Source organism: Choristoneura fumiferana, chromosome 2 (assembly GCF_025370935.1).
Source record: "Choristoneura fumiferana chromosome 2, NRCan_CFum_1, whole genome shotgun sequence".
Classification (NCBI taxonomy): domain Eukaryota; kingdom Metazoa; phylum Arthropoda; class Insecta; order Lepidoptera; family Tortricidae; genus Choristoneura; species Choristoneura fumiferana.
The window spans coordinates 4718191-4731298 of NC_133473.1; the positions used below are offsets into that span (position 1 = coordinate 4718191).

General features: G+C 39.1%; 1 protein-coding gene across 1 annotated transcript in view; it reads left to right on the forward strand.

Moving 5' to 3' along the window:
• Positions 1 to 7755: 7755 nt before the first annotated feature.
• The window catches only part of LOC141445455 (nose resistant to fluoxetine protein 6-like), a gene marked incomplete at its 3' end in the record, with an annotated part of 36161 nt that continues 30808 nt past the window's right edge, over positions 7756 to 13108 (forward strand). The window contains 1 exon segment of the mRNA XM_074111300.1: positions 7756 to 8312. Coding sequence (XP_073967401.1) covers positions 7802 to 8312 — 511 coding nt within the window.

Sequence of the window (13108 nt, forward strand, 5' to 3'; positions counted from 1 at the left end):
TTTGTTTCATTGGAAGGCCAAAATGTATCATAAAGTAAATTGACTGTAAGAAACCGGAAGAAACGTGATTCATATTACTAGGAAGATAATTATAAAAAAGTCTATACTTCGTCTATGACATAAAGAGGACACACATCCGCGTAATTTCTACAAGTCACGGTTTTGTCTGTCAATATGTAGTTGTGAACGGTATTTGTGACTAAAAACTATGATGTTTTTTTGGAATCCCTGTGACGAGATTGTGTTTCCACTATAGTTTAACCATGATGAAGATTTGACTAAGAACACCGGCCAAGTGCGTGTCGGACTCGTGCATTGAAAGTTTCTTACAAAATTGTAGGTAAGTGTTAGCAGAGCCCATCTCCTAAGCAAAATGAACGCAGTGTTGTGTTGGGTCATTTGAGATGGTTACTGACATATTTATTTAATCGTTATGGCGTAAAACATTAAACAATTACACTAAAGAAAGCAAATTACAAACTAGCTATAAATCCACATTCAGGGTCCCAAGCCACGACATTAAGTCAGGTGTCAGATTGTAACAGATCTCCAGGGGAGCCCGAGTATGAGTGTAGAGGGCAGCGCTGTACAATGTGCTCCATAGTTGAGCCTCCTCGCCGCATTCGCAGAGGGCCGAGTCCCGCCAACCCACTTGTACCGAAAGTAGTGACAGCGTCCGTGTCCTGTTCTCAGTCTGTTTAAGCGGCACCAGAGCTTGCGTGGTAGACTGAAACCATCTGTTTAACCGTGGGGTCTATAGTTTGCAGGGCAGTTCCAGTAGTTTGTGCATTCCACTCGTCCTTCCACCTCTGTTTGATGTCAAAATCCCCTAGGTTGGGCTGTTACACAAGCAGGGTGCCGAGATTTAAGCCGTTGGGGTGGAGGGTGACAGAAAGGCTGGTGAACAGGCAGAGACTGGTCCGCCTGTATTTTTTCCGCTTCTCTTTTTAGCGCTTGCATCCTGCGGAGATGTGGCGGAGCAATATGGCTGAGAACTGGGAGCCAGTGAGGGGAGTAGACTTGATTGTGCCCGAGACACATCGCATGGCCTCATTCAATTTAGTGTCCACTTTTTGTACGTGCGCACTCTCAAGCCATACCGGAGCACAGTATTCGGCTGCCGAAAAGACGAGCGCTGCAGCTGACGTACGCAGGCAATCAGCGGAGGCACCCCAGGTAGTGCCACAGAGTTTATGGAGGATGTTGTTCCGTGAGGCAACCTTCAAGGATACCTTTTGGAGGTGCTCCTTGTACGTCAGAGTCCTATCCAGTGTCACTCCAATGTATTTTGGGCAGGGATTGTACTTAAGTAATTCCCCTTTGAAAGAGACAGCTGGTTGGTAGTTTGCCATACGGTTATTAAGGTGGAAGCACGCCACTTCTGTCTTGCTTGGCTTGTATCAGCACGCCAGGAACAAAATATTCATTGAGCCTTGATAAGTCGGATGATAAAACTTCCTCGCCAGACTTGAAGTCTCTACCTTGAAATACAAGTGCTATATCTCAGCATAAAGAATTTGGTGGCCTCAGTGGTGGTAAGTCGTGGATATATAGATTGAAAAGAGTCGGGCAAGTACAGAGCCCTGTGCAGGCCATTATTAAGTTTTCTCTTGCGGCTTTTGGCGTTACCAGGTAGACCTCAAACTCCCTCTCACTAAGCATGCTCATGATGATATCTGCTATTTCCCTGCTTGGATCGTTTTAATAATTTTAAATAGCAGCCCTTGTTTCCATACCGTATCATAAGCAGCAGTTAAGTCCACGAAGACTGCAGTGGATTTTAGTTGCCTCTGAAACCCAGCTTCGATATGTGTGGTTAGGGCTAGGACCTGATCCGTACAACTTCTGCCACCCCTGAAACCAGCCTGCTCGAGTGGTATGACAGCCTCTACGTATGGAGTTATTCTAGCAGGATAAGGCGTTCCAGAAGCTTATAGATGCAGCTGAGGAGGGAGATGGGGCGGAAATTTTCAGGTCGGTCGTCTCTTGCCAGGCTTCAGTACCGCTATGACCTTTGCCAGCTTGAATTCCTTAGGCAACCGGTTGTTAAGTAGAATATAGTCAAAAAGCGCAGCAAGCCAGCCTACGCTCACCGGGCCCATGGCTCGAATGAATTCATTAAAGATGTTGTCTGGCCCCGCTGCTTTGCGTATTTTAAAAGCTTAATGCCATCCACGACTTCACCAATACTAAAGGGTCTTGAGAGATGCTGCCCAGTCGGAGCACTCCTTCTGTCAGTTCTCAGCGCTTGTTTTACTCGTTTAGTAAAACATCTTATCCCTCTTTTGCTCTGGTTACGTCTACCATTCGGTTGGCAATAGCATCAGGGTTGACTTTCAGGCTAAGTTTTTGCGGGTGTTGTTTCCCTGACAGGCGGTGCAAGACTTTCCAGGCTTTTTTGCTTGACCTCTTGAAATCCATGTTGCCAACCGCAGACTCCACTTTTCCTTCCTGCTTCGGTCCAAAGAATGAAGCAATGCTGCTCCAGCACTCTGATCCTCCGATTCCTGGTATTCGTGGTATAACTTTTCGCTATCTGAATTCCAGCCAGGTACATATTCTTTCCTATAGCCCCTAGGTATGTTAACTTTAGCTGCTTTGATGACTAGTTCAACAAATTTACTGTAGTTCGAGGCGATAGGTTCTAAGTTTGCTGCTGCAAGTTCTGTGTCCAAGCTCACCCGGAAACCATCCCAGTCCGCGCGACCAAAATTCCACTAGGCACAGGCATCGAATTAGCTAGAGGTATTTTGAGGCCTATATCTGTGACGATCGGTCTATGTTGGCTATTTGGAAAATTGCCGAGCACTGTACAGGTTGCAGGTAGAGGCTGGTCAAGGTGGTCTCTGGAGACAAAGGTCAAGTCGGGATTATAGTCCCTGTTCCATCTTGCAGAGCGAAAGCTACCCTTGTCTTTGGCATCAAACAACAGTGGAGATCACAGAGGTCCGCCCAAAGAGCAAGCGCTTCTCCATTCTCGTCTATGTCTCGATAGCGCCAGATTGTGTGATGGCTGTTAAAATCTCCATGTAAAGGATGTTGAAAGTTAGGTAAAACACCCGGTGGCCATTTCACTTTCGGCGGCTTGTACACGTTAGTTACTGTGAGATTATTGACTTGGATCGTGACTGTGAAAATGAGATCAACATCGCTGGAGTCTATCAACTGGATGTCGTTCAGGCTTGACCTCGCGTAAGTGGCTATACCATACTTAGGGTGGTGCACAGCTTTAACTAAGGTGTACCCGGGCATTTGCCCCTCCTTTCGAGATCAGAGTCATCCTTCGTGTGGGTTTCCTGAATGTGGACTACGTCAATGTTCATTCTCATGCAGGAGCCTTTGCAGGTAGTCACTTTTGTCTGAGCTAATGCCTTCAATATTGATTTGCAGGATGCGAACTGATGGTCCAACATCTCTAGTCAGGGTTCCCGAACAGGATTCCCAGAACAACATTTCCTTTCATGTGGATACCGCTCATAATTATGCGTTTCTCTATTTATAAGAACGTTCAATTCGCCTTAAGTTTTGTCACTCTTTAGCACCACCCAGGGGACACGTGCAGGGCTGTGGTAGGTAAATCCTGCGGACGCGAGTAACAGTTGTCCAGTGGTGTTGTTGTTGTTACTGACATAAAAATTAACTTTTAAAGTTTCGTGATTTTCAGTCGTACTTAACCATTACAATACCCGAGACTTATCACGCCTAATAAAACGTAGTATTATGGCGCTTTGGTCACATTGCAGTGGCTGTGGTTACGAGTACACCGCTGCCACTGCAATGTGTGATAATAGACGACAGAAAATAAAAAAAAGATTTAAAAGAAAATTGGCGGAGGAAATAAAATGACAGTGTTCATGTCTAACAAGAGGAAACAAGAACTACAGCCAATGGCAGTTTAGAATTAAATCCTGAGACTGTAAAACATCGCATCAAATATTGACAAAGTGAACCGTACAAAAATACTTATTTGCTATAAGTGAAATAATAGTAAGTACGAGTATAGCATTTTTTTCTACGGATCACATTGTCAATATTAAGACAGATCGTAGTTGTGTTGTGTATCAGGATTTTGACAGTTGAAATGAACAAGCTTGAAACTGCTCAAAAAAAAACCAGCGCTGTCGAGTATATTCTAAAATATTTACTGAGCAACCTAAGATGTGATCGACGATCGTATATATAGGAAGATAAAATTGAAATTTTATTAGAATTAGAATTTTTAATAAGACTATAAAAATTGTTAAACATAGCAGACATCCCGCTGTCTGATACGAGTATGCTAATATTGATGATTGTAACCAAAAGTGTGTATTAACATGTGACTTAGCGCTTGCCCCGAAATGCGAAACGTTTATGGAGTGTTAAAATAAGGCAGTACTGAGGTTTCGTGCTTTTTGGAGCGATGAATAATTAAGCATGCATTTCACACTCGTGGAGGCGTGCGGTTTTAACTGAGCTACTGTTTCCTCTAATTGCGTAAGTGCCAGGAGCTTTGATTTTGCGTTACGCCAGAAATAAATAAATAAATATCACGGGACAATACACACCCATTGACCTAGTCCCAAAGTAAGCTTAGCAAAGCTTGTGTTATGGGTACTCGCAACGGATAATTATAAATATATTGATTGATACACACATACCCAAGACCCCAGAACAAACATTCGTATTTTTCATACAAATATCTGCCCCGACACGGGAATCGAACCCGGGACCATCTGGTCGTCTATAGAGATGTATGATTGGGTACTTGACTCCAACATTGGATAAGAGTAGATGACATGCCATAGTAAATCTGACTCATGCGGTCTGCCCTCCAGTGGTTGGTGGGTTTCAAGCTTATCTCGCACGGCGGAGTTTTTCAGTATTTACGAGAAAAATTTAACTTAAAAATTGTGTGCACTCGATTGTCCGAAGGAGGGTTATGTTTTTTGAGCGTCTTGTATGTATGTCATGTCTCTGTAGCATAAACGGGTGGATTATTTTCAACGTAAGAGGTATCATTAGATTCATCAAAACTGTCTTAGTGACGTAGGATAAAGTACTAAACGAGCAATTCTTGTATTTATTTATATATGTCGGCGGCCGATCGTAAATCCGCCAGATCACGAAATCCTAGGCATTCGTGAAATGCAGCCATTTCATGAATTGGCTAAGGGACATCCGCCATATTCGTTCATAACTCACCGTTTTAGCGATTTGCCTAGTGACGTTTAGGCAGATCATGAATTTAGGTAGCATATATCATGAAGCGCGCCATTTCATGATTTGGCCAGTTTAGGCAGATCATGAAATTCCTAGGCATATCATGAAACGCCGCCATATCGGTTTCTGGCACTTCGCCGGCCGCTGCCGCGGCACCTCGCTCGCTTCGCTCGCTCGCTCGTGCGTCGTGATCACAATTATACTAACCACTCTCGCTTCGCTCGTCGTCTACCTACATTTTTCTATATAAATAAATAACAACTAGTGAATACTTACTTTATTTACCAACAAAATTCTAACCTCTAAAATACGGGCAGACGTCCATGGTTTTTTCACATTGTGCACAGAATCCGTTTGATTCACATAAAAAGAACGGAGCTGATGTTCAAAAGCTTCTTTTGCACTTCTATTTGAATTCAATCACTAATTTTCGGTTTAAGATCATTTTGTTGCGACCCGACATTTTCCAAGCGCTAAACAAACACGGGCGGTCAGCTGGTCACGGCCGCCATTGCATAGCAGCGCCACCAGTGGCCAAATAGAAACTATTTTACGATGTGCCCGGTATAGAGCTAGGAATATCGACGAATGCGTTGCTCTAATCGATCTGCCGTATTATTTCTCAGGCAAATCGTGATATGCCTGGCCAAACGTTTAGGCATATCATGAAATGGCGGCGTTTCACGATATGCTAGGAATTTCGTGATCTGGCGGATTTTACGATCGGCCGCCGACATAATACATCGATGATGCCAGAAACGGCTCTAACGATTTTGACGAACTTTTCTTTGTGGGGGCTTTTGAGGACGAACAATCTATCTAGATTGGTTAATAGCTTTAATACTATAATACTATAATAAATAGGTTCTAATACTATAAAATATAGGTAATATAAATAGGTTCTAATACTATAAAATTGCATCCATGAAAAAAACAAGGAGGGAGTTTTTTTTTAATTGCAGCAATATGGGTATCAAATTAAAGTTCAAAACACCTGACTGACAAATAAAAATCCCACTAATATTATAAATGCGAAAGTTTGTAAGTCTGTTTGTTTGTTTGTTACTTCATCACGTCTAAACTACTGAAGCTATTTATATGAAATTCGGTATACCGATATTTGAGTCTCGGAGAAGGACATAGGATAGTTTATATCCCGGAAAACTGCATAGTTCCCGCGGGATAGCGGCAAACTAATTCTGCGCGGACGGAGTCGCGGGTATTGGCTAGTCTTTGAATTAAAACTAAAAAAAAACCAGTTTAGTAGTCTAGAACTCTGCTAAGTAAGTAAACCTTAAGCTTAAACTTCAACAATCGGGACCCAACCAAAATCGTGATCAGCTCAAAGATCCCTAGTGATGGGCCCCGAAACTTAGTTTTGAAGTTTAAGTGCGAAACAGTTGAACAGTAAGTGTGAAGTTCCCGTACCGCTCTGAGTCGTCGAGGAAACTAGATCCAGGATCAAGATCGGGTCATCCAAAATACGATTAATTCTCAATTATAATTTATAACAATTGTATGTACTTGCCTAACACATAGTTTTAGCGCAAACACTAAAACTACTTATGTGATTTATGTGATGTGTGGTATGTACCTGTTCTAGCACGATGAAAACACCAATTTAATTTTCAAAATAATCAAATTGACATGATCTCTCGCAGTATAGTTACAATGCTATGGTCTACAAATAAACAACACCCATTGCTTTTGCCCACGACTTTGTCTGCGTGGAAGCAGTAATTTGCTAACAATTTTTTCAACTTTTAAGACACTCGAGGTGATAAATGTGAGCACAAGGTATCTCCATTCAAATTTCAATGACACAGTTTTTTTTAGAATGATTATAGAGCTATAAAGTTCTTAGTCTTAGGGTCTATAATTTCGGATATTGTTGACCAATTATTTCATATCACAGAAATACTTCACTCTTAGGAATAAAAAGCTCTAGCAATAAAGTTTTACATTTCATCATTATCATCTCTAACACTTTTGTGCAGATATGACATTATTAATTTATTATTTATTTATTGGTCACTTAAAAATTACAGCATTAAAAACCAATGCGCTGTAAAATAGAAATTATACAAAAAAAGCAAAATAGACATAAAAACACAAAAAAGACGTAAGTACAAAAATAAAACAAAGTATTTAAGGATTTTTGGATGTTGTCTATATACGTGGCTACCATAAAACGACGGAACACCACACCCTCCGGTCACAACTCGGAACATTTATTATTACTGATATTTAATGTTTCTTCAAACATAAATTTAAAAATTAATAATTTGGTTCCTGGGCAACTGTGGAACCATACCTTAGTAAATATTGTTATCTGTCTATGAGAATGCTTTGGGGGAGGCCTATGTCCAGCAATGGACGTTTTTCGGCTGACACGATGACAATGCTTGACAAAGATAAAGTTAAATAAATTAACATAAACTTTTCAAACTTGACCGCGAGCTTAGAAACAATACAAATCAGATTATTATGATCGAAATGTCATCTGAATTTAAATGAGGAAGGCAGTAGTGGTCTGGACAAAGACAGACGGATTCAGACAGTGTTGTGCCTAGGACCGGCGCGAGCGCACGTATTCGTTATGCAGCTCGCAGCTCTATTCGTGCTCGCGTGCGCGTTCGCGTCGGCGGACAAATCCTTCGCCGAATACAAAGACGACATCCTCAATACCACAAACATAGACAAAAGGGTCATCAACAGACTATCTTCCCTATTCGATACTAACAAAACTCTCGATAGCAGAGATTTGGCGATACTCAACAAAACCGCGCAAAATTTTGGCATAGAAAAAGGCCTAGTTGATAAATTAAGCGATTTGTTGAAGAAGAACGATACGGTTCAGTCTGGTATTCTGACCAGGTTGTCAGAAGATGCTAAGGATACTTCTTACAATGTTTATGAGGATGAAGCAGGGACGGCTGAGGAACTTGGACCTATTCAGGTGTCCCCTGATTACGCGTCTTCTGTAGTGCTAGCGAGCGATTTGCTCTCCCTTACCAGTGCTGTGTCTAGCGTTAATGAGAAAATCTGCAGGGAGCAAGGCTACCGGTTTCTGGATGGACTACTTCTAAACAAACGATGGGCGCTACGAAGTAAGTGTTGAAATATTAAGGTATTTTATAAATTATGTCTCAAAATTGAGCCATAATTATGTGATTTTTAGGGTTCCGTACCTCAAAAAGGAAAAAACGGAACCCTTACCTATAGGATCACTTTTTGTCCGGCTGTCTGTCTGTCTGTCTATCTGTCAAGACCCTTTTTCTCAGGAACACGTGGAGGTATCAAGCCGAAATTCATATCAAATACTCAGGTCTTGGAGCTATGAAAAAATCAAACTTCTAAGCCAACGCAATCAAAAGATACAGCCATTTATGCTGCAAATTTTCGACACTCGCAAGGGAATCAAAACCTACAGGTTCCCGTGAACTCAGAATCTTGAAATTTGGTACGAAGCAACGTCTTATAGCAAAGATAAAGGAAAAATTGCGAAAAGCGTACATTTTTAGTTACATCATATAATAAAAATATTTTTACTAATTTGTACGGAACTCTCGATGCGCGAGTCCGATTCGCACTTGGCCGTTTTTTTATTAATACAGTACCTAACGGTAAGTCATACGTGCGATAAAGTAGGTATTAAGTACGAAACGAATGTCAGAAAATTTCAAATTGCTTATCAAGCAATTTATTGTTTATTAAATGACAATAAGGCAAGTGAAGTAGTAGTAGACATCTAGTTATAACAAAACAATACCTATGTATTACATTAAACCTCATTAAAAATAAGTTATACTTAATTTAATGTCAGAAAAAAAATATTTAATAAGAAGGAGGTATACATAGTAATTATGTATATCTACGCAAACCAGCAAAAAACGCGCTATAAGACGTCGATTTGCGGAAAATAACCTGACGCCGTTATATCTACGAATAAAGAAACTAAAGTAAAGAAACTAAGTTGTAAGACAATAAAATTATGCGATAATTTGTCTTTAGTGATCCCAGAAGTAGAAAGTAATATTTGTTTTTTTAGACTCAAAAAGACAGCAGCAACAGCAGACTAAACAAAAGCGAACAAGATATTAAGGGCTTGCACAAAAAAACTTCTACCTATTTATTTGTCAAAAATTAGTTCAGCCAACGTTTCATTGACATGCAAAAATATAATAAAATAATAACAAAACGTGACACGTTAAGTAAACAAAACCACTTTGTTTGTATCGTGTATAATTCTCCATGTTTAACGTCTAAATTAGAGGTCAATCGACGTCGAGTCATGGAGACTAAACAGTATTTAATTCAACTTGGTCCAAGGAAGGATTTCCGTGTTGTTTATTGCTATGAGTACGTTTAAAATATTGAGGAACTAGATTATACTCACTGGCATAAAACATTAGATTTGGCAGGTGAATTAAAATTGAGGAATTGTACAAAATTCCCACGGGAATTTCCAAAACGGTCTTCGTTAAGGCTGTTTGAAGCAAAAAGCCTTGAAAAATGTAATGTCTCTTGTTTTAGCGGTCTGTTTATTTACAAACCGCAATTCTGTGGGAATAACAGGATAACAATTTCATATGTTTTATTTCAGGTTATTATGTGCTAATCCGGATAAAACACACAAGCACTCACAAACTTTTGCATTTACTTATGATATTAGTACGATGAATTACGTTGAATTATCGATTTCACTGTTCCCATACAATGATTTTTAGGATTCCGTAGTTCTACAAGGAGTCTTTGTAATCTTAAGACTCATTGCCATATCACCATACTGCTAAAACTGGGGCATTGATCCACTTTCATCTAATAATTAGTACAAACTTTCCTTCAAGAACGAGTCACATAAAACACTTGAGCTTATCCAAAAACACTTGTATGAATCATATAAGTATCATTCCTTTCCTTAGACAGGAAAGTAGTAAGGTTTGGCTCAAAACTTGTTTCATTTCTGTAGATTATTTATTAAACATACTTTGTACAGTCACCTGCATAAATATCTGCCACAGCGGAGCGCGCGAAAACATCTGACACGTCCTACCGGCCCTAAAAATATGCCCTAAAAAAATGCACGCTTTGTTCTGTCGGATATTGGGAACTGACTCTGAAGTTACTTAATTCTAAATACTACGAAGATCACCACTTTTTAACTCTATTCCTACCTTGATAAAATTAAAACAGATATATAATTTTATTGATGACGTTGATAGAACATGACCTATCAATGCTGATATGGAAGATTTAATGCAACCAACTGATCGGTTGATGACTCAAAGTGTCATTGTATAAGATTGTTATAGTGACCAAGTATATTAAAACTCGTGAATTAAAAAGGTAGCTAGCGCTGTTGCGTGGCAATTCAGAAAAGTCTCTCAGCTCCTTCATGTTTCTTAACGAATAGGTCTGCCAAATTTCAAATCTTCCAAGTGCTTCCAGTGATTTAGACTGTGCATGCCCAGTCAGTCAGTCACATTACTATTTTCTAGGCAGACCTTGGTGCACCTGACTGATCTAAGATTTTAAAAACCGACAGTTGTATTGAAAAACTTTAGTTGTACCCCGTTTGGTATCATGCAGGACTCTTCTTCTTCTCTTTTAAAATAAGGCTTTTCTGTCCTAATTAATAGGACAATTTAGCCAGTGTCAAAGTAAACTCTTTGAGAGGGAAATTGTACGGTGATTGTAGTTTTTGCAACTTGATAGTAAAATTCCAGAAAACACGTGGAGACTACTTGCGCATTAAATAATGTCAGACACGAGAGCAATATATAATTTTGTGATCACTGTTCACTGTTAAGGTAAATCGCCGCATAAAACACTATCAAAATTATACTTGAAGCCAGAAATGCATGCATGCAATGAAGCCAAAGAAATCAGAAATACCAAAATTAGATACTGTCTACATCCGCCATGTTCGATTGCTACAAATCGAATCCAGCGCAGATTTGTAAACCTTTACTATAGTTTATTGACGTCTGTGACAGGGGTTGTGTCAAAGCAATATGGATGATTTATGCGCCGCGCGTTTTGTTCCAAACAGCCGGTCTAGTGCCGTAAGGAACATAGAATTCTGATGTCAATGGCTCAAATTTGTACAACAATATTTTGGTCGTCATCAAAAAACCCATAATCTATGTTAATTATTCTAAAAGTATCAAATTGTAAACCACAAACTGCCTATTAAAATGAAAACGAATCATTCAGATATAATTTATGATTTGAATACCCACCTAAGTAAATAAACGACAAGTCACTACGAGTATGAATCAGACAATTTGGCAAGGTTGGTGTTTCCTATGGGCATTTTAAATGTATTTATTTTTAGCTTTAATCCTGGCCATAAATACGTCAGTAAACGTTTTTGTTTTTATAAAAATATTCATCCGTAAATTGTCATAATGTTTTTATGTGTTTTCCAGTGTTTGCAAATGCAAACTATCCAAACTGATTTAATTTTCATGTCAACACTATACATTTTTATTTATATTCTCCTTGAAAATTCTTGACTTTTTGGTTTACTCAAAGTGCCAAGAGCCAAAAGGATTAAACAAGGTTTGAGTAACCAGTAAGCTAGATAGAGCGAAGTATTTTTTCTTTAAAGATATAATTCGATAAGATAATATAAAGATAGTTGCAGCAGTGTTACAGGTTATTTCTTGCAACTATGGTTATATTATATGGGTTATGAATAACTTTTATTTTAAAATGTATTTCTATTCATATATTTATAGAAACCATGTCGAAAACGGGTTAAGAACCTAGTAAGCGGAAAACATTCAATGTTAAGTTTTGATGGACTATTACTTGTTAACTTGTAAAGCCTACTAAACTGTGATATATAATAATATATAGTCAAAGTACCACGCACAGGACTTATCACGCTAACACACACCAGTAATATTTACCTCGACGTTTCGGCAACATTACAGTGGCCGTGGTCACGAGTAGACTCATCATGATTTTGCCTCATTTTTTCTGATTGGATCGCATCCCAAAATGGAAAGTTATAACGTTTCTTAAAGATCTATTTAACGATATCCCACACTATGGATTTAGAAAAGAAAATTTCATCCCCTCTCCACGTATGTTTTATTTGACTACTTTGCCGGCATAGTTAACATAATACTCATGCAAAATAACAACTTTTTAATATTAACAATCTCTAAGCTAACCCACAGACGAACGAAAGGATATTGGAAAGGATTTAACTATAAGGGTTCCTTTTGTAATATACGATTAGACGCTACAAAACAAGAGTTGTTTCAAAAACTATGACAAAGGTCATAGCACCAAAGTTTTTCTTGATTTGCATAGCCGCGGTCCAAATCTGATCATGCAAAAATAAAGATTAACGCGAACCACGTACAGTGATTAAATATTGAATAATTATTTATTACATCAAACAAAATTATGACATTGGCCGCGAGCCTCGGAAATCGCTCATGAGAAAGATTGCTGCGAATGTCGGCGCGTTCAGGAAGTATTTTGCAAAACGTGTATTTAAAGAGATCTAGAGGACGCCATGTCAGTTTTCTAATGTAAATAAATCTTGACTTTTGGACCGACTTGAATGTCAATACGAGCTGCTTATAGTGGACGCTTGGTTAGTTACACTTTTGGATTACTTATAGCTTCAAGAATATAAAGCAATTTTCAGCAACTGTAAGCTAAGTATGTCAATTGTATTAAGATTGTTTTATTGGAATCTTTTTGTATTTTTTATTTCGATTCCAAAAATTTTGTGTTACTTTTACGGTCATCCCGTAAAACCTGTATCGAAAATACAAACTGAAATATAGATGCACCAGCATGTTTATTGTCCAGCGGTGGTGTAGCGGTATAGCACACGGCACGGAATGCCGAGGACCTGGGTTCGATTCCCAGCGCTGGT